General features: G+C 38.2%; 1 protein-coding gene across 11 annotated transcripts in view; it reads left to right on the forward strand.

Annotated features, from left to right (window-relative positions):
• The window catches only part of CCDC171 (coiled-coil domain containing 171), a 312,701-nt gene that overhangs the window by 102,059 nt on the left and 188,036 nt on the right, over nucleotides 1-22,606 (forward strand). For all 11 annotated transcript variants that reach the window (XM_045470282.1, XM_045470288.1, XM_045470291.1 and 8 more), the window contains 4 exons: nucleotides 1,602-1,704; nucleotides 17,533-17,639; nucleotides 19,412-19,501; nucleotides 20,550-20,750. In XM_045470282.1, coding sequence (XP_045326238.1) covers nucleotides 1,602-1,704; nucleotides 17,533-17,639; nucleotides 19,412-19,501; nucleotides 20,550-20,750 — 501 coding nt within the window. The remainder of the gene's footprint in view (nucleotides 1-1,601; nucleotides 1,705-17,532; nucleotides 17,640-19,411; nucleotides 19,502-20,549; nucleotides 20,751-22,606) is intronic.

Below are 22,606 nucleotides of genomic sequence, written 5' to 3' on the forward strand. Positions count from 1 at the left end.
AATTGAACTGACATCTAAAGAAAGTATTATTAGTTTTACGTATTTTAAGGATATAATTTTGCCATGTATGATCTGTTCTCCCATTTCTTCTGTATATGTAGGCACTCTTGCACTAGTGTTTCCACCTCATCGCTTCTACAGATGCTTAAGTTTCTCATTTATTAAAAAAAACAAAACTCTTCTCCGACTTCGTTCTTCCTTCCAACTACTTCCCTTTATTTCTCCTTCCCTTCTTACCGGGAAAGGGGTATCTAAACTTCCTGTTTCCGCTGCCTAAGCTCTCAGTCAGGAAAAAACCCAAAATTCAGGCTTATTGCTTCTTCAACCTATTCCAGTCTGAATTATAACAGATTTCATCAGGGTCACCAGTGACCTCTATGCCGATTGAACACTGTTTGGTCTCCATTTTGTTTGAATGTTCTGTGACATTAGACATAACTGACATCTCTGTCTTGGAAATGTTCTCAGTTTTCATGACACTATACTTTTCTGTTTTTCTTTCTCTTTTTTCAGTCATCTTTGCTGGTTTTTTTCTTTTCTAACTATTAACTTCTGTAGTTCCTTAAGGCCTTGTCCTAGGTTCTCTTCCTGTCTAATGCTCTCTAGGTAAGCCCCAGGGAATATCTGTATGTGATTTCCAAACCTATTCCTGACTTCTCTTCTGAGCATTATACCATTATGTCCAGCTGCCTCCCATATCTTTCTATTTTATTTGTTCTTTGTTAATTCAAATATATTTATTTAAAGCCTGCTATTTGTCAGGTGTTGTGCTGGTACTAGGAATGTCTTAAAAGCTATTTCCAATGAAATGTGGTCGAAACCAATTCATTTGTACTCGCCGCCAAAAACAAGCAAGTAAATAAACAAAAACAGCCCAAATAAGACCTTCTCTACCTTCATTGTTCTCACTGTACTACTGAAATCTGCCAGATCTTCAAGCCTGAAACTTGAGCTCACTCTTGACTCCTCCTTCTATCTGAGCGTTTACCCAAGGTCATCAATCCAGTCCAATCCAATCCAATCCAGTCACATCTAATCCAGTTTAATCTGATGGAGTCTAACCCAGTGCAGTGTCCCAAGGCCTGGTGATTCCATCTCCTAAGTATGTTGCCCCCCACTGTTCCTTTTCATGACCAAGACCCTCGCCTATGCTACCATTTCCTCTTGTGTAGACTGCTGCAGTTCCTTCTCTGTGGTCATACTGTATTTACTTTTGACCACCATCTGGCCATTTGCCACACGACTGCAATCTCGATCTCGTAACGTGTTTCCTAATTCCTCTTTGTCTCAGTTTTCTTATCTGTAAAATTGGGATAATAATAGCCCTTACCTCTTGGGTTGCTGTGGGGATAAAAAGAATTATTAAGTATAAAATAGTGCCAGGCACTAAGGCCTCGGTAAATTGTTATCGAGACCTTACACAGGGTTACATTCAGCCAAGTAAAAGGTATGATTAAGACAGAAAGAGGTTTATTAATAAGAGATTTGAATGGAGTAATTATTAGCTTGTTTATACTTAACAGTGCCATATATGTTCACACAAATCTATAGCTCTTATAATATGTGACCTTATTTTGTGTAATTGTTTTCTTAATTAAAAGGCTAAGAAGCACCAGGCCTTTCTAGTAGAGACATGTGAAAATAACGTGAAAGAATTGGAATCGATCTTGGACAGCTTTACTGTGTCGGGCCAGTGGACATCAGGTTAGTTGAAGGTATAAAATGACAGTTGCATCTGTCAATGTTCCAAAGTCACTACATTTTGGGAATTCTGCAGATGCCTCTTCCAGTCCCTTATCTCAACATGTTTCGATTTGATGACATGATAAGAGCAGTTCTCACAGCGGTCAGTTGGCCTAGCTGGCTGAGAAAGGGTGACGGAATGTGGACCTGCTGCTGCCCTCCCAGAACTTGATTTACAAGTGTTGGGGTCTGTATGATTGGACAGACAAGGGCTCACTTGCTGTGTTCTGAATCCAACTGAGAAAAAAGTCCTTACAGTATACCTGCGAGGGGAACAGATGTTTCCATCAAACTGAGCCAAATTCTGAGGCAACCTTCAACAACTTAAAGGTCATGCATTCAAAAGGTTATGTAGGACACAGCCTGTAACATAGTGCATATGCTAAGCTGGTTTTCGCCTTTGCTTCCCGCTACCCTACTACACATACTCTGCAGATAAGAGTGCTTAGGAAAAATGTTTGGGTTTTAGTATTAGTGTAGCTATTAAGATAAAGAAGGATAAAAATTGTATATTAGGTAGGCATAGTTTGGGAACTAGCAGAAGCGTTAGCTGGCTAATGAATGCTGTTCACGATTTCCACGTCCTTAATTTTTTTGTGTCTTTGCCATTATGTGTGTAATGGTAGCTTTGACTTAAATACTTTTACTTTTCTACCTCAGTTTCCTTTTGCCCTACTGTCAGCCTCAAGTTATTTAGTTGCTTTCTGACTTGTGTTTTTCCAAAGGCATGTAAAATTAAATTCACTCCACTTTAAAACTGAACTCCTGGACTCAAGTTATTTGAAGGAATCGAATAGATATTTGGCAAATGAGTTCTTCAGGAACTTGTAAGTTCAGGATATTTGTTGTGCTTGAAAAAGCAGAGGGATATGATCGGGCCCATTTGTACTTTATAGGTCTGCAGACTTGTGCTGGTGAACTGTTAGAAATTTAGTGTGTTTTGCTATTATCTGGTGGGTTTTTTTTTTTTTTGTCTGCTTTTTTCCTTTATGCTGTTTTAGCCATAATTAAGAAATTAACAGATAACTTTTTTTTTTTTTTAACTTTTCCCCAAAACAGTAGTGTTTCATGGTTTGCTACTGTGGAAAAATCAAGGTGTATAAAAGTGGCATAAAAATATAGATATCCTTGGGGTGCCTGGGTGGCTTAGTTGGTTGACCGTCCGACTTTGGCCCAGGTCGTGATCTTGTGGTTCTTGAGTTTGGGCCCTGTGCTGTCAGCATGGAGCTCAGTTCAGATCCTCTGTCCCCTCCTCTCTCTGCCCCTCCCCTGCTTGTGCTCTCCCTCTCTCAAAAATAAATAAACATTAAACAAATAGATATCTAGTGTTCAGTTATATTTGCTAAAGCTGTGGAGGATACAATTTTCTTTTGCAGTAGTACTGAGATGTATCATTGCTTAGTGGTGTTAGGAGCTTTAAAAATTGTTAAGTTATCATGGTGTATCTGATACTTCTATGTTACTTTAAAGATTTCTTCAGAGTTGAATTAAAAAAACTAAAAATATTGAGGTCATATCTCCGTTCAATTTTAACATGAAATACTTGATAACATAAGCTTTTGCTAAGCCTGTAGGAAAAGACTATTAAAGTTTTTTTTTCTTTTCATCTTTCAATAACCATCCTTTTTAAACCCCTAGTTTCCCATATAAATGCACACTCTATATATTATAGATAAAGCATTTCCGGAAAAGGGACTGTATGGTGATTAGTGATGTTTGTCTTGCCGTAGAGTGGGTTTTGTTTCTGTGTGGTGCTGGCTCTTTTACTCTTTTACCCACCAAGAACCACTTTTTCTCTGATCTGTGGATATTTACGGAAACATGGACAGGTTCAGAGAACTAATAAGATAGGATAGGGCGGCAAGAACAAGTAAGAGTGGGAAAGCAACCCCAGGCCTAAGCCTGAAGGGTCCGGTGGAGGACACATTGTCACAATACAAGCCACACCGTGGAGGAGGGCCTGCCCGACAAGAGCTGTGGCTGCCAAAAACTGAAGCCACTGCCACGAATGCACCAGAGCAGAGGAAACAGAGGAAACAAACACCAGGCCATTCTTTTCTTTCCTTTTTTTTCTTTCTTCCTCCATCCTCTTAACCTCCTCCTGGTGCACTCACTGTCCAAATCCAACCAGAAGCCCGAGGGCAGAGGAGCCCAGATCATGCAGTCTGTAGAGGTCAGCCTTTACAAGGCAAAGCATTGCTTGCTAAAATAATTTACCAAAACCTGTCATTTCTGAAAATATCTTGGTTAGATTCTCTTCTGATGAACTCTTCTGAGTGTGCCATCTTTTTTCGCGCTGGCGCCCTGGCTACGTTTACCTGCTTAGGACTCGATTTCCCTCTGGCCCTCGGCTTCCACAAAACAGCCCTTTAACACTGTGAAGTACTCCCTGAATCAGGGTAAGGTTGGGGTTTTGTTACTTCCCCAAGAGAGATGGAAATAATAAACTTTATTGCTTGATATTTTGTGGAAGAAGCCGAACAATTAAGATCGTCTGCTATGTCAGGCCTGGCTTCGCCTACACAAAGTTGAACAAATATTTTGTTCCTTGCAAATAAAATAACATAAAAACTTATCTAGGCTAACATCCTGTGTGCATGTGTGATGTAAACATGTATATATCTCACAGTGTGTATGTGTTTGAAAAAAAAAAGTCTATTTTAAACAGAGACATGTTGTTACTCTGTGATGATAGCTCAGCCTTAGAATTTGTTACAAAGTTAATTCAGCTACCTCCAGAAGGGTTTTCAAGAGAGATGGACTCTTCTCTCCTATGGCAAGTAGGGAAGAATGCTTTACTTCCTTTTTTACCTCTTTGTAGCTTTCAGTTCAATATAGACTCAGTATCTACACTCCCCAGTCCAGGAAGAGCAATCTATGGAAGAAATTTAGATGCTTACAAAATTGTTTGTTTTGACTTGCATTTTAAAATGGAAATAGCCAGATTTCATTCTTTCTCGTTGCCAAGTAGTGCTCCATTGTATATATAAACCACATCTTCTTTATCCATTTGTCAGTTGATGGATATTTAGGCTCTTTCCATAATTTGGCTATTGTTGAAAGTGCTCCTATAAACATTGGGGTACAAGTGCCCCTATGCATCAGCATTTCTGTATCCCTTGGGTAAATTCCTAGCAGTGCTATTGCTGGGTCATAGGGTACATCTATTTTTAATTTTTTGAGGAACCTTCACACTGTTTTCCAGAGAGGCTGTACCAACCTGGATTGAACTGGAGGGTATTATGCTAAGTGAAATAAATCAGGCCGAGAAAGACAGATACCATATGTTTTCACTCATATGTGGATCCTGAGAAACTTACCAGAAGTCCATGGGGGAGGGGAAGGGGAAAAAAAAAAGTTATAGAGAGGGAAGGAGGCAAACCATAAGAGACTCTTAAAAACTGAGAACAAACTGAGGGTTGATGGGGGGTGGGGGAGAGGGGAAAGTGGGTGATGGACATTGAGGAGGGCACCTGTTGGGATGAGCACTGGGTGTTGTATGGAAACCAATTTCACAATAAATTATATTCAATATAAAAAAACACAAAATAAAAAAAAAATAAAATGGAGTGAATGAAAATTACTTTTTTGGATGAATTTTAGTCCGGAGTTGACAGAAGCTGCCAGGTGTTGTATTCCCTGTCTTCTTCAGCTTCTGCAGACTTCTACATTAAGAAATGTTTCTGAAGCAAGAGTAACCCGTCAGCTTATCTTCAGGTAGAGGATGAAGCAAAGGTGCAGCTGGTCCAAGACATTCAGGAATTCATTTACTTAGAGGATTTAACGTGATTTTCTCAATGTTGATCAGTGTGACAGTTCACACTTTGTTTCCTAATGCCTCCGACACTGCCCCCTCCTGCTAACCCGTCTCTGCTTCTCCCTGACTCTCCCTTCAGTCTGTTTTCTCTAAAGCCACCAGAATGATCATTTGAAAACCTAAGTCAGAGCCTGCCATTCCTTTGCCTTAAACCTTATTGGGCTCTGCATTTCACGAAGCATGGAAGCCAAAGTGCCAGCAAGGGCTTTCAAGACCCTACATGGTCTGCCCCTATTCTTGATCACTCCTTTGACCTCCCCTGCACCTTTCTCTGTTTGGGCCACTTTGGCCTCCTGCTGTTTCTCGAGGCCACCAAACATGCTCTTGCCCTGGGGGCCTTTGTGCAGGCCATTCTTTCCACCTGGAAAGTTCTTCACACAGATGTGTCTGCATAGCTTTCTCTCTTGTCTATTTTATTTATTTCACATTCTTTTAAATGTGAATGAGAGTTTTAATTTTTTTAAGAAAGCTCTACCCCCAATGTAGGGCTCAAACTTATGACCTCAAGATTAAGAGTTGCATGCTGAGATCTCACCCTATGAAGGCTACCCTCTGCTCACCCCATGTCACTTGTCTCCCTACCTCTCCCTTTTCTGCTCTACGTTTTTTCTTCCCTGTAGTCCTTATGGCTGTCCAACATTTCTAACACACTACATGGTGCACTTATTTTATCTGTATTAGAATTCTCCATAGAAACAGAACCAATATATATAGGATATATATACTTCTTCAGTATGGCAAGTAGGGAAGAATGCTTTACTTCCTTTTTTACCTCTTTGTAAAGGTGTATATATATATATAACCTTCATAACCCTCATAATCCTCATAACCACATGAGCCATTCCTATATATATATGATATATATATATATATGATATATATATATATATGATATATATATGATATATATGGTATACCTCTTTGTAAAGGTATATATATCATATATATGATATATATATGATATATATGGTATATATATATATGATGTATATATATCATATATATATAGGAATGGCTCATGTGGTTATGAAAGCTGGGAAATGCCATGACCTGTGTGTCATCTGCAAACTGAAGAACCAGGAAAGCCATTGGTATAATTCAGTCTGAATCCAAAGGCCTGAGAACCTAGGGGCTCCTGGAGTCTGAAGGAGGAGATGGAAGTCCCAACTCTAGAAGAGAGAATTTGCCCTTCTTCTGCCATTTTGTCTGTAGTGGGGTGTAGGGAGGCAATAGATTGGATGATGCCTGCCCACATTGGTGAGGGCATATCTTTACTCAGTCTACTGATTCAGATGCTAATATCTTTCGGAAACATCTTCACAGACACAAACAGAAACATTTTGCCAGCTCTACGTGCATCCCTTAGCCCAGTCAAGTTGACACATAAAATTAATCACTACAGTGTCCAAGCTCCATGAGGGCAAAGATCTTTGTCTCTTTTATTTGCTAATGTACTTTAAGCAGCTAGAACATTCCTTGGCACAAAGCAGTCACTCAGCAAATATTTGTTGAATATTAATGAATATAAGTGTGAATGAATTAGTATCAGGTTGAATGTCTATTTTGCATTTCGGTTTTTAAGGTTATAAAGGTAGTCATGGAGTCTCTTTCCTAATTATAAGAGTCTTTTGGGTAGCAGTCCATAAGGAGTAACCAGGAAGATTGACCTTAAGTGGAAAAGATGTACAATCTAAAATCGGCCATAGAAATGTCACCTTGATTGCCTACTTTTATTAGGCAAGATTGTCTTCATTTGCTTGAACAGGGATATTTATTTCCTATGTCTACTTTCCACCAAAACTGAAGTACTATAGCTGTTCATATCTCCTTTCTTTTCTGGTGAAAATTCTTACAGCAGGGTGTGTATGGGGAGATATCCTTTCCCACTTTGAACCTATGCAGTCTCCCTGCCTCAAGTGTTTCTTCTAATACAGTTTCACCTCTGCCTGAGGATGTTAATAAACACATAGAATGTACTTTTTCCTTGGTTAGGTACGTGAAAAAAAAAAACTTTTCTTGTGGCTCAGTCTTGGATCCTCCTCAGGGTGCTGGATTTTTGTGTTGACTGAAATAGAACCCTCCGACCTTCATCAACCTGTCCTTCCTTGAGGAAATCGTTTGTAATACTCTAGAGGTGTTCTTTTTCTTTCTACTGGAGAGGACCCTGGGAAATAATGGTAACAGAGTTTGATGCCTTTAGGCATATATACATCACCCAGGGATTGGGCAGTCTCAGGGACTGCTCTTAGGATAATCAGGGCAACAGATTGGACTTTTCCTCTTCTCTCTCCTGCTTTACTTCTTTAGTAAAGGACTATTGCCTAGATCTGGTATCTTCCTGAGAATTTTAATTGTCCTTGTGAACCCCACGGATAGTACTTTTTAACTGGATATTCATGGATCAATGAGAAGCTGAGGATGCCTATCAGAGCAGCACATAGGTCTCCTTAGTGTCATTTGCCAAATTCTTCTCACTTACTTCTCTCATGTCCCAATCCACAGGTGTACAGACCAAAATTGGCCTACTTCATCATGCTCATAGTTTCCGTTTGTAAAATCAAAGGGAGTGACTTTAATAAGAGTGCTCTAATGGGATCATTAATTAATCACACTGTTATGAAGGCTAAGAAATCCAAGATCTGCAGTGGGTAAGCTGGAGACTCAGGAGAACTGAGGGTGTGGTTCCAGTCTAAGTTTGAGTCAAAGGGAAGGAGAACCAGTGTCTCAACTTGAAGACAGACAGGCAGAGAGACAGAATTCCTTCTTATTGAGCCTTTTATTCTATTCAGACCTTCAGTGAAGATTGGATGAGGCCAGCCCACTCTCGGGAGGGCAATTTGCTTTCTCAGTCTACTGATTCAGATGTCAATCTCATCCAGAAACATCCTTATAGACACACCCGGAAATAATGTTTCACTGAATATCTGTGTCCCAGTCAAGTTTATGCATAAAATTAACCATCATATCCCCTTCCCCCTTAGTCTTAGCCTGTGGTAACCACTATTCTACTTTCTGTTTCTGTGAATTTGACTACTTTAGACTCCTCATATGGTGGAATCATATAGTATTAGTCTTTTTGTGAATGGCTTATTTCACCTAGCACAATGATCTCAAATTTCATCCATGTTATAGCATGTGACAGGAATCCTTCCTTTCTGAGGCTGAATAATATTTACATTTTGTTTGTCCATTCATCCATTGATGGACCTTTGGGTTGTTTCCACCTTTTTTTTTTAATGTTTATATTTGAGACAGAGAGAGAGAGAGAGAGAGAGAATGAGTGGAGGAGGGGTAGAGAGAAAGGGAGACACAGAATCTGAAGCAGACTCCAGGCTTTGAGCTGTCAGCACAGAGCCCGATGTGGGGCTCGAACCCATGAACCGTGAGACCATGACCCGAGCTGAAGTCTGGCACTTAACCGACTGAGTCACCCAGGCGCCCTGGCTTGCTTCCACCTTTTGGCTATTGGGAATACTCCTCCTATAAATGTGGAAACACCTCTTCAAGACCTTGCTTTCAGTTATTTTTTTAAAATTAATTTATTTTGAGAGAGAGAGAGAGAAAGCAAGGGAGGGGAAGAGAGAGGTGGGGGAGAGAATGCAAGCAGGCTCCACACTGTCAGTGCCCTGCCTGACATGGGGCTCAATCCAATGAACTATGAGATCATGACCTGAGTCGAAATCAAGAGTCGCATGCTTAACCAACTGAGCCAACCAGGTGCCCCTCAATTCTTTTAGATATATATGCAGAAGTGAGATTACTGGTCTATTAACTTTAAAAAAATATTTATTTTATTATTCTTTTTGAAGTTTATTTATTTACTTATTTTGAGAGAGAGAGAGAGAGAGCAGGCAGATAAGGAAGGGGCAGAGAGAGAGGGAGAGAGAGAGAGAGAGAATCCCAAGCAGACTCCACACTGTCAGTGCAGAGCCTGATGTGGGGCTTGTACTCATGAACTATGAGATCATGACCTGAGCCGAAGTCGGACGCTTATCCAACTGAGCCACCCCGGTGCTCCTAAAAAAATATTTTATTTTACAATAATTTCTACACCAAACACAGGGCTTGAACTCATAACCCCAAGATCAAGAGTTGTGTGCTCCACTGACTGAGTCAGCTAGGTGCCCCTGGTGTATTAACTTTTATCACAGAACATTAGTGTACTAAGACATGCCTTGTGGGATGTCCTGTTATTTTAGACTGCTCTAGTTTGCTTTAGACATACTACAAAATTTCCCCTGATAATCAAGGCCAATTATCCTGTATAGAAGAACCTTCTTTGCTCTTTGGTTTCCTGGTTTGAGGAGGCCAGAAATGATTAGGTGATATTCCCGGCTTGCATTTTAATGGAATGTTGGTATGTCTCATGCTGAAGCATTTCTTCTTCAAAAATCAAGACTTAGACCAAAAAAAAATCTACAGTTTCTGGGATGGGAAAAGCATCACTAGTGAATCATTAGGTGTAATAGTGAGATGAGCCAGTCCCATTTCCAACATTTGATTCCAGGAACCATGAATCCTGGCTAGGGCAAAAACATACCACAAATTGATTGCTGACTCACAGCACAGTTTATATCCTGACGATATTATCCTTGTTCTTCAAAATGTTGCCATCCAGCCACTGTAATGACTCTTCAAAAGGCAATTCAACTATGCTGTATGCCAGCTACTTCAGAGTGATGGGAAACATAGTAAGACCGTGAATTCTATAAAAAGGAGCCATTTTCCATATTAATTTGCTGTAAATTGAGTTCCCTAGTCAGAAGCAGTGCTGTGTGGAGTCTGTAATTGTAAGGTGTCTTGTAAAATCACAGATGGTGGTTTCAGCAGAAATTTTATGGTCAGGGAAGGCAACTCTATACCCAGAGTTAGTGTCTACCTTAGTAAGACTAAAACATTCCATCATTCCATGATGGAAGTGACTTAGTAAAATCAACTTGCCACCAGGTGGCTGGCTGGTCTCCTAATGGTGGTGTCATTTCATGGGTTCACTGTTTGTCTTTGCTCTTGATAGATTTAGCATACAACAGGGGCTGTATTCCTATCAGTCTTGGTGAATGGAAGTTCATGTTGCTGAGCCCATGTATTGTCTCCATCCTTGCTGCCATGACCCTTTTGTTGTAAGGAAAACAAAGGTGGTAAGGACAGAGGAGGCTGGGAAAAGATGCTGGCTGACATCCACAGAATGCCTCATTTTGTCCTCCTGATTATTAAGATCTTTTTCTACTGGCTGCTCTCGGCACAGTGCCCATTCGGAGAGGTATACCCACGTGCTCCTGCCCAGATCACCTTGGTACCAATTTTCCGGTTGTGTTCTTTCTGAAGCCCTGACCATTTTAGTCAAATAGTTAGCTACTATCCACAAATTGGTGTATATTTGCACTTTTGGTCATTCCAGGCAAAATAATAGTCAGGTCCATAACTTGTTTTTGACTACTGGGAGGATTTCACTTCATTGCTATCCTTCAGGGCCACCCTTGAGGGGGGTTGTAGTGCCACAACTGTCTACTTTTAATTAGTGCCAGCATATCATACAGTGCTGTCTATATACTGAGCCCATTTTTTTCTCCCATTAGTCAATGGGTCATAGGAAATTTTTCATGGATTCAGGGTGTGGGTAAGAGAGGAAGCAATATAACAAGAATAGGGCCCATTGGAATCTGGACTATTTGCTCATGTGACTTACTTGTGCCTTCACACTGTATAGACCACTTTCATCTGATGATAGAGTGCTGTTGTGTGTGCCAAAATTTATGGATCGTGGATCAGACAATAATGATTTTATGATAGGCAATTCAGGTCACTTGGTAAATTGGTGGCCATGGATGTATTATCTGCTGAGGACTAGTAGCAAGTTTGATTTTTTAAAAATGTTTATTTATTTTGAGAAAATGAGAGAGAGAGGAGAGAGAGAATCCCAAGTAGGCTCCATGTTCAGCACAGAGCCTGGATACCGGGCTTGATGCAGGTCTCAATCTCATGACTGTGAGATCATGACCTGAGCCGATATCAAGAGTTGGATACTTAACTGACTGAGCCCCCCAGGCACCCCCTATAGCTTGGTTTTCGAGAAGAGAATAGTTATCTGTAGAAGATGACTTGCTTTGTTGCAACTCCCTGAAAGTTTACACTAAGATTCTGTAAGGACCTGCTTGAGCTTGAGCAGTCAGAATGCCGTCATCAACTTGGTAGGGAGCTAAGTAGAACATGAGAGTCTTCTGGAATGAAAAGTTGGTCAAGGTTCCTATAGACTGGATTGCGCCGGAGTTAATATAGCTCTGAGGTAAAGCTGTGAGGGTGTATTGCTAGCCCTGACAGCCGAAAGAAACTGTTCAGGTAGTTTTTTTTTTTCTAAAAGGTTGGAAGAAATAGCTTCATTCCAGTTGCCAGGAAATGTATTGACCTGCTCCAGCAATGAAACTGCATCTTTCGCTGCAGCTGCACTTAGAATCACATGTGACTATGCTTACAGTAATATGCTGACATTCCCTAAGATTCATCTGTTTTCTGCACTAAGCCAGATAAGTTGAATGCTCACGTGGTTGAAGTCACCACCCCTGTATCTTTTAAGTCCTTAACAGAGGCACTAATCTCTGCAATCTCTCCAGAAAGGTGGCATTACTTTTGATTTACTATTTTGGTAGGTAAAAGTTCTAGTGACTTCCACTAGCTTTTTTTCTGTTTGGTTTTCCTCTGTAAATCCTTTAATGCTTGAGTCAGGTAACCAATATGGATATGGTGTCAGTTTCTGCATTTGTCTTTTCTTTGTTATGGGTTCCAAACTAGGGAAATAAGCTGGGTTCAAGTACCTACTGTGCCCAATGGCGAAATACCTGAGCCAAAATTCAGTCAGTCTCTTGACCTCTGTAAGCTCCTACCCTAACTAGTGAACCATAATAGCATGTTAGTTCTTCAGGAATTAGTGTTAGTTCAGATCCAGTGTCTAGTTATCCCAGTGAATAACTCCCCTTCTCTAGTGCATAGTCACCTTGGCAAATGGTTGCATGTTTCTTTGAGAAAGGCTAGGAAGAAGATTTACAGTATGACCTTCTGGCAGTATGTTGGGGTTTCCAAACGGGACCCTACCTCTTTATTCAAGGGACACCTGGTCTATGAACTAGCCCAAGTCTGATAATTGACTGAGAGCAAAGACTCTTTTCTGAGTTGATTTAAGTCCTACCTCTGGTAATCAGACTTAGAACTTTTATTCTTGTACAAATCAGATAACATTTTATTTTATTAAATAAATTTTTTTTTTAGTTTATTTATTTTTTGGAGAGAGAGGGAGAGAGAGAGCAAGCGAGCATGGGAGGGGTAGGGAGGGAGAGAGAATCCCAAGCAGGCCCCCCACTGTCATTGCAGAGCCTGATGCGGGGCTCGAGCTCACGAATGGTGAGATCATGACCTGAGCCAAAATCAAGAGTTGGATGCTTAGCCAACTGAGCCACCCAGGCACCCCCCCAAATCATATAACATTTAAGTAGAGTATGTATCTTACTCCTATGAACACCATGATCAGTTAGCCAACACCTGTGATCTCTGTGGGTGAAACCATTTTGTTTACTGCTTTGATTCCATTATGGTAAACATGTCCATTTTGTTTCTGGAAGTTAAGTGCTACCACCTGGTCTTTGTCACTCCAGATACCATTGTCTTCATTGATTTCAGGGACCCAGCCTGATGGCTGTTATCTATGGCCTTTCAAGTGCACAGAGCTTATCAAGCCATATAGAGCTAGCTCATGAAAGATTCTGGGACTCCCCTCACCTATACATTTCTCAAACATTGGTAAAGGAAGGTTTTTTTTTTTTTTTTTTTTTTTTTTTACTTTCCCTGGAGACATAGTTAGGGGTGGGTGAGCAAGACTTACATTATAAATATTCTCTGTATGTTAAAAAAGTTATAAGCCATTTTCCTTAAGAACTTCAGAATGGGTACCTGTGTTTACAAGATAAGGAAGAAGTTTGCTTATGATCTCAGTGAATAAAGCAAATTGATATACAGAATGTAGTCTCAGTTTGAAAAGCATATCTGCCAACAAAATGTTTATATCTAATGCTTTTAGAGTGAAAAAGGAATTTTCTTGATCATCAATGTATTAAATGTTTAGACTTTCTTAGGTGAAGGTAAAACCCATTTGTATGTTATTTTCTGTGTTTTACTATGTGATTAAAAATCCACATTAAATAACTGGGTTTTCTTTTTCCCCCTATTCTAAGGATGAACATGACTGTTCATGTTCTACATGTATTTATACATATATACATATACACACATATATGTAGTCTAAAAAAATCTGTCTTTTGTTTTCTGTTGTCTCTCTGTTATTTCTTTATTATTATTATTTTTTAAATGTTTACTTAGTTTTGAGAGAGAGAGACAGAGTTTGAGCATGGAAGGGCAGGGAAAGAAGGAGACACAGAATCCAAAGCAGGTTCCAGGCTCTGAGCTGTTAGCACAGAGCCCAACGTGGGACTCGAACTCACGAACTGTGAGATCATGACCTGAGCCCAAGTCAACGCTTAACTGACTGAGCTGCCCAGGCACCCCATGTCTCTCCATTATTTCTTAATAATTCTCCCCTTTTGGAGTCTTGCAGGAGACTGAGGTAGATAAGAGAATGAATGTCTGAGAAAGTTGAAGAGATAGACTCAATTTAATGTTTCTACTGTGGAATTACAGGGTACTGAAGTAATAACACTAGCTTCAAAAGCAGTGGTTTATTTGGGTCATGTAGAAATACTTAGTTTTTGAGCTTGTCTAAAAGAAAATATTTATTTATTTTTATTATTATTATTATTATTTTTATTTTAGAGAGAGAGAGAGTGTGAGAGGGGAAGAGGGACAGAGAGAGAGAGAGAGAGAGAGACAGACAGACAGAGTCCCAAGCAGGTCCCACACTTGGCGTGGAGCTTGACATGGGGCTCGATCCCATGACCCTGGGATCACGACCTGAGCCAAAATCACCAGCTGGACACTCAACTGACTGAACCACCCAGGCACCCCTGAAAGAAAACATTTAAATAGAGAGGTTGTAGCCATTTTTTTCTATCTTCTCTCTGCTATGGGCTATTCATTAAAAAAAAAAAAAAGATTTGCCTTTATGTAATAATTTTAGGTAAATCTATACCTAAGAAACATAGAAATTGGGTGCTATATATTAGGCTAGCAGTTTCTAATCTACCATGAGATAATGAAAGAAATATATGCCCTTGACAAGAGATTGATTAGTCCCAAACAAGATGGAAAATTTATTCTTCCCTGAGAACCTTCTCTGATAAGAAGCACAGCCAGTTGAGGTTGGCCTTTTCAGCCAGATAATTATGCCACAACCCTAGTGGAATTGTTAATCAGAGTCAGATTCAGGTAATTCGCCCTGAATCACAAAAGATAATGATGCTCAAGTAGGTGTCTACAAAACAAAATCATATTGTACGTACCAGAAGAGAAGAATATCATTATAAATAATAAAACATTCACTGGGTTATAATATGGGTACACACACATGCATATATTTTTATATTTAATGTAAGTGTTATGATGTCTCGTAATATGAAATAAAATGTGAAAAAAACCCCAAACAGACAAAAAACAAACAAACAAAAAATGTTGCCAAGGAATATCCAGAGTTGAAATGGTCTTACTATTAAAAGCGAGTGAGAGGGATGGAAGCAGATAGTGGTGATGTGCAAGTATAGGCTGGCATCCAAGTACAGAGACGTACACATATAGACGACATTGGAAGGTTTTGAGTTAGTGCTGTTGGAGTATATAGTGTTCTGACACATTCTGTTCTTCATGTGGACTTAGACCTTTGAAAAGCCATTTATGACCACTTTTCAAATTGTTTTTTTATTGCTCTTTATCTGAGTTTTTAGAGCTCCTTTTGATATCTTTAACTGTTTATTTTGGGCCATGGTGCAGTGGTTATTATTAGGGTAAGTCAAATTAGTCAATAAGGTCCTGGGTCCTAGTGACCTTTTCTTTTTCTTTGTAAGCCTTTTGCCATGTTAAGGAACCAGGAACTATTTCTTTTTATGATGGATGTGGGTGACTTAATGTATACGTTGTACTTCAACTGAACTTTATTGTATAAACATTTTCAAGCAAAGAAACTTTATTTTATGTAGAATATAAGAATATGCATGGGTCAGTAAGGAGAGGTCATTTTGTCCCCTTACCCCTCAACACTCATATTAAACTGGTTTTATTCTTCTGAATTTCTAAGAGGAAGTTTTCTCCCTTATTGTAAAAGCCAGCAGATTTCCCGAGTGTCCTTGAATGATTTATTCATGGCCTACTTGTGTAGTAGCAAAAGAAAAGAATTATACATTACATTTTTTTTTTATCTTGTGCAAGAGCAATTTTTTAAAAAATATATTTGGTAAGACTTTTAATAAAATTTTTAATGAGTTGTCTTTCTAACTCATAGTAATTACAAAGAGTACTGTCTTCTCCATTATCATGGCTCAGAGCAGCGCCTTTTTTTTTTGCCCAGCTGGGATATGTGTTGCTTCTATATTACTTTTGGTTTTTAAGTTAAATATTCTTCTTCTGTTTAAAAAAAATCTAAGGTGTACCCATACTTGAGATAGTGTTTAAATTATACCTTGATGAATATAATCAATTTATTAATAACATTTTATCCAAAATTAAAACACTAAATATCAACAATGTGCTGAGATAAAGTTAGTCTGTCATTGAGCCCCAAATTTTTTCTTCTTTCTCTCTCCTTTTATTTTTGTCTTTCTTTCTTCCCTTCTTCCTTCCTGTCTTCCTTCCTTCCTTCCTTCCTTCCTTCCTTCCTTCCTTCCATTATTCTTCTTTCCTTTATTATTGCCTTCTTTCCCATCTTTCCAAAGTTCCACCATTGAATACATGAAGAATGGATAAATGATCTCATGTAATTACTGGCTTACTATCTTTCCTCCTCTTTTTAGACTGTAAATTCTATGAGGACAGATACCACGCCAATCTTATTTACCTCCATGTATCTAATACCTTGGATTAGTACATAGTAGGAATTCAGTAAAGTATATGAATGAATAATAAAACGTATATTATGAATGCTTCTTTTTGAAATCACCCTTGTTGAAAATATGTGTCTTGTTTATTGAAATATTTAGATTATAAAATATGCTAGGGAGAAATTATAATATGAAAAGAAAAATCTTTTAATATTTTAAAATTTGCTATTTGTTTAACAGAAGTACAGTGGACAATCAATTTAAAGTGGTTTTTAAAACTAAACTTTTGATTATTTTGGATTAATCTTTTGAACTACGTTTGACCATGTGACCTTGATTAGCTCAACTGACTTATGGCCCAACTAAATTAAAATAGTTTGAGGGCATAATATGGAAATACTCATATTTTTACAATAAGTATCAGTTTTAAGGGTTTTAATTGAAACATGATGTGGGCCTGTGTAGATAATAGCATTTTTATTATTTATTTCAAATTGTAACTTGAGAATTTTAAGGATTGAAGAATATTTCCAAGTATAACAGAAAATGATGTGCTCTTGGGTTCAGAAATTATTATTTAAGCAAAATAAGCCTGACTGATCAGAAACACAAGGACCAGAGTAAATGTATATAACTCCCCCAAACAATGTTAGTATATAGACTGTTCATTTAATTGTTGGATAACAGGTATGTACACATACGTTATTTAGAAGATAGGAAAAAAAGAAAAGAAAAGAGCTCACTACTAACTACAGTGTGGGCCTTTGTAAGGTACGAAGTAGCCATAAGTCTGAACTTGATATATTATGAACTTAATTTGATCACTTGTTTAGAAAGGCTATTAATACTTGGCTATACAGCAGTATACTTTGGAGAATACGACTCTCCTCGATGTTTCCTACTACCTTTTCAGCTCTATCTAATTGTAATCTCTCTGTTACTCTTTGCTTAGCTTTTGTCTCTTTGTGACTTTGGGATATATTTTCATCTTACATTTTTCTCTAGGCATCCACAAGGACAAAGATAAACCTCCCAGCTTCTCTGTTGTCCTTGAGACTTTGAGGCGTACCTTGACAGATTACCAGAACAAGCTGGAAGACGCGTCTAATGAGGTAACACTGGCACTGTTTGGCTCCACACATATAGCCTTCGGCCTGCAGCAGTGCATTCCCTTGCTTGTTACAAAGGTCAGAAAGATGGGGGATGTTGAATTGACAGCTTCACAGATACAAAAAATAATAAATTGTCCGTCACTGTTCTTTCTTTAAGTGTGGCCTAAAGTGGTGTCTCACTTACGTTTTCGTAACTCTGCAGTCACACTGTGATTTTCAAAGTTGCAAAGACTCTGTCGCTTTCCCGGCCTTCAAAATGTATCTATCTTGACTTAATAAAAAACTGCATGAGTCTTCTGTGTTCATATGTTTCTATTTAAGTGTTGATGTGCTTTTATGAAATTAGGGATAGGTAGTGGAAATTGAGGCTGTGTCAATTATTTTAGGTTAAGATTTCTAGAAATTGAGGAGGTCTTAATGAAAAAAAGAGAAGTTCTCATTTTCTAAAGAACGTAAATGTTGTTAGAAGTTTTCAAAAACAAGCATCTGTTTGATGTAGCCTGCTAGTTTTTAATTTGCTGATTAAAAAATCTCGTGCTTCTCTTTATCATCTCATTTGTATTGTTTAATGTGTGGGTTGATAATTTTCTTGGGTATTAAAATATTTTATGAGTTTATGCTTAAAAATTGAAGAGTTTGTTTAGTTGCATCTTGTCGAATTAGAGAGTATGAAATAATTACATTAAACACAATTAGTTAGCAGAACAACAAACAGACTGTTCAAACCAAAGACAAGCGACATAGCATGGAATTTAGTGTTTATCCTTTTGTTTATTTGTTTCTTTCAAGTAATACAAGGCCATTATATCCTTATATTTCACATTTCAAAAGAGGTTTCTTTTGCTTTAGTTTACCAAGGTCAACGAAGGAGGAAAAGTGAGCCTTCTTAATGCCCTCTGTCATTGTTCAGAAGGCAAAAGCGAAAATGACCGCTGGAATAATTAAATTGCCGTAAAGAACAAATATTGCCAAGTCGCTCCCAGTGAGACAAGGCAACCTGTATTGTTAGTACTTTCTGAAACTCTTCTGAGGCCCAGGTCTGGAAGCTGCAGGGTAACTAGGAACATATTACCCACAGCGAATTGTTATTTGGGAGGATGAATGTCACATGATCCTCAGCACAGTTGAAAAGTCGACTCAGCAGGCTTTGGCTTAGTAATGTGCTTTGTTGTGAACCAGTGCCAGAGACAGCAGTGGGGAGACCAAGGGGGTGGCTGAAAAGAAAGCAAAAAGAGCAGTCTGACAGAAAGAAGAATGAACTGTCAAAGAAAATAAATCACAAGCGGAGCAGGACCAACTGATGACCTGCCACAAGCCTTCCCAGTAGGACTGCCTGTGACCGACCCTGAAGTTGTCATATGGAGGGAGAGACCAGTGAATACCCTCATGATGTATAGAGAGAACAGTCTTCTGCTCTGTCCTTTTTCTCTTTCCTTATAGATGCCACTGCTTTTGGCATGTTGGTCCAGGAGGATTTTAAGAATAAAGTTGTATTTGTTTACAGTAAGAATAAAATCCTTTATCCAGCCATCGAGTAAATGCACAATAACATCACTGACATTTTAAGCTTGAATGCTTTCTTTTCTTTTTAGCCATGCGCACTTGTGACAGAAATGACATAGTTAACCAAAAGAAAGAATTTTTTTAACTGTTAATCACTATTGGAACATTGGTATTTAAGTAATTGCGTAAAATACATTTAAAGATTAGCTTTTTTGAGTTACCCGTCCTTGAAAAATACAAAAAAAGTAACTTCCGTTTTCTTTCATCAGCTAAACAGCGTGAATGATGCTAAGGAAAAAGCATCGAATGAACTCAGTTCTACCCAACAGAAGATAGAATCTCACACTAAAAATATTAAGGTATTAGGACTTAGAATGACTTTTTCTTTTTGTATTAAGAGACCCAAATGACTATCGAGGGAATATTTTAAAGTAGAACTATCTGAAAATGTATCTTCCTATTTTTTATTAAGTACATTTGGATACAGTTTTGAATTTTTATTGTTGATCAAAGAAACAAGAATGTTTTTTTCATTAAAAAAATAAAACTTGGTTGGAAATTATTTTGGTTAAAGGAAAAATGCATTTCCCAGATTTAATTATAATACCACAGACTGAAAAAAACGATTTAAGATTTAATGCCCAGCCTCAGATACATATTCAACATATTTTACATAAGCACATCAGTATTTGGAGTCAGTTTTCATCATTGTAGGGTGGAGCCATTGTTTTTAATGCATCAGGCCTAGTAACGGGCTGGGGCCGCACCTGGCTATGGTCCAGGACAACAGTTTATTTTATTCTCTGCACTGGTTTTATGTATTACATCTTTGCAGAATCATACTGAGGCAAGTGTGGGAGTCGGAATGTCTTTGCATTGCTTAATGTTGAGTTTGTCATGGACATACTTCAGTAGAGTTTGTTAATAAGGTTGAAGAAGAAATAATTCAGAATCTTATGTCCCACATACGAGATTTCTGTTAGAATTTGCATGTCATTGGGAAGTAAATGTTCTTATACGGAAGGTAAAAGATTTCATTTAAAAGCGTTATTTACATGTTATTAAAATGCTTTGAGCTACCAAGTTATTATTATTTTTTTAAATGATGAATTGAAAGGAAAAGTCCTTTTCAAAGAGCTCTTTGGAATTAGCTATCTTGGGAATATTTTATGTTTACATGTTAAAACTTAGCAGTTTTTTCCTAACTTTTGAGCTACAATAGCATACTTTAGAAAATATATTCAATCAAATACCTTAAAATGCCTAAGTATGTTTGGCACTGTAGTCAGATGTTTGCCTTTACGATTCTAAAGCTTAGGAAGTCTTCATTATGTATTTTACATTTGCATCCTCGGCCCCTTTACTGGCCGGCCTTCATATGGTCTCTTTATTTTGTATCTCTGACAGGACCTTCAGGATAAACTGGCTGATGTCAGTAAAGAGTTAAGTCATTTACGCACTAAATGTGCAGACAGAGAGGCTCTCATAAGCACTTTGAAAGCGGAACTACAAAATGTGCTGCACTGTTGGGAGAAAGAAAAGGCTCGAGCGGCCCAATCGGAGAGTGAACTGCAGAAGCTTTCCCAGGCTTTCCAGAAGGATACCGAGGTATCACCTGAGACAGGATGCCTGGCAGGAAAGGCCTTCACTAATCTCGGTTTTAGAAATTTACATACATCACGTGGCTATTTTTACTTAATTCAAAAAAATTTAATTTAATTCAAAAAAATTGTTCTGAGCCAACCGTTTTGAAATAGTCATGCCAGTCGCAAAATCGGTCACTCTTTCACTATCAGGTCATCCTAATTTGGAGAGAAGTGATAGAGTTTAACCCCTCGGTCACTCGTGCCGCTTGTATCCCCAGCACTTACGCTCCTGATGGTCCTTTCAAAGTTTGCCTATTTGCCACTGACAAAACTATTTTTTATTTCAGTAGTTTAGCAGCTGAACATGGTGGGAATATGTTTCTCATGATCAGAAAGAACCAGACTTGGCTAGTGGTACTTCTGTTTGCAAAATGTGAATATGGACAAGCCACACAGCTTAGTCTCTCCACATCTTTCCTTATTTGCAAAACAGAAGTAATATCTGCTCTAATAGACAGTCTCCTTACTCTTTACAATTACAGGGTAGTAACCAAAATGTGGAAAAATAGAAGTCACCCACAATATTAAACCTTTATTTGGATGCCCTCGAGAGTTGCCTATGCATTTTTATTTATTAATAAATTCTTAAAATATTATGGCAAAACTTTTATATTCTGTGTGAGGCTGGGTGAATGGAATTGTTATCTTATATGTTCTTTCACCCATGGGATATAGAGCTAGTTTAGCTAGTGTGGAGCTGGTTTATCTGAGTCTTCCTGCATATTGAGTTCATTACTCCAACAAATATGGACATGAATGCCAAGAGAGTAAAAAGGAAACATTCTTTCCACTCTTCTTACAGTCTGGGATTTAAATTGTGTCCACATGAAGGGGCTGGAATTGTTCTACACATCAGATAATGATTAAAGTAAAGGAAACTAGAAGCCTGACTGTATTGTAAAGTCAGCATGTCTACAGCATTGTGGTTGGGTTCAACATGTGTGAATTGATTTTGGATCTTGAGATTCTCTTTTCACGCCAAATGGATGATTATCATGCATGGTTTGTCACAGCCCAAGCAAAAAGGACATAATGGCGACACAATGAATTATCCTTTAGGATGAACTTGATCACTTGGCAAAATGTGGAGGGTGAAGACCTTTAGTGCCTGAATATCACATTTGGTTAGTTGGATTTAATAAGGTTTTTAAGTATCTCAACCCAGTTGAAAATGCAAAAGACATCTTTAGTTGCTTAAAAAAGAAAAAGGCGTAACATATTTATGAAGATTCTTCTGATATCCTAACTCAAGTTAGTGGCTGTAACTACATATTAAAATTTTTTGGCTTTAAATTGTTATAGTGGGAAAAAGTAAGGTGTCATCTAGAGACAATTAAAGATACACATTTTGATATATATAGAAAAACTTTCCCCACAATTTATAAACACAAAACCTTTGCATATGCTAGATACAGTTATTCTTGTCTAGAAGGTTAGCATTTCTATTTTTCCCCCCTCAAATTTCCTTCTTTTAAACGTTTTCTTTTCTTGCTGGTCTATTAAAAAAATCTTGAGGCAACTTATTATCTACATAAAATACCCTTTTGCAGCTTTACAATTGCCTTGTCTTGAGTTCCACTCTTTGGCAGTTTATAGATGAAACACCTTATAAAGAGAGCCATTTGGCACGTTAGTAAATAAACTTTTTGTGTGTTCAAGATGGGATCGGCTTTTTACTGAATTCTACAGCATAGTGTTTCTAGGTCGTTAAACAATGGATGGTTTAGTTACTACAATGGCAATATAATTTTAAAGAACTTTTTATTGTATATTTCTAATTGGACAGTTTTGGAAATATGTCTTGGGCAGCCATGTCCA

The sequence above is a fragment of the Leopardus geoffroyi genome, chromosome D4 (assembly GCF_018350155.1).
Source record: "Leopardus geoffroyi isolate Oge1 chromosome D4, O.geoffroyi_Oge1_pat1.0, whole genome shotgun sequence".
NCBI lineage: Eukaryota > Metazoa > Chordata > Mammalia > Carnivora > Felidae > Leopardus > Leopardus geoffroyi.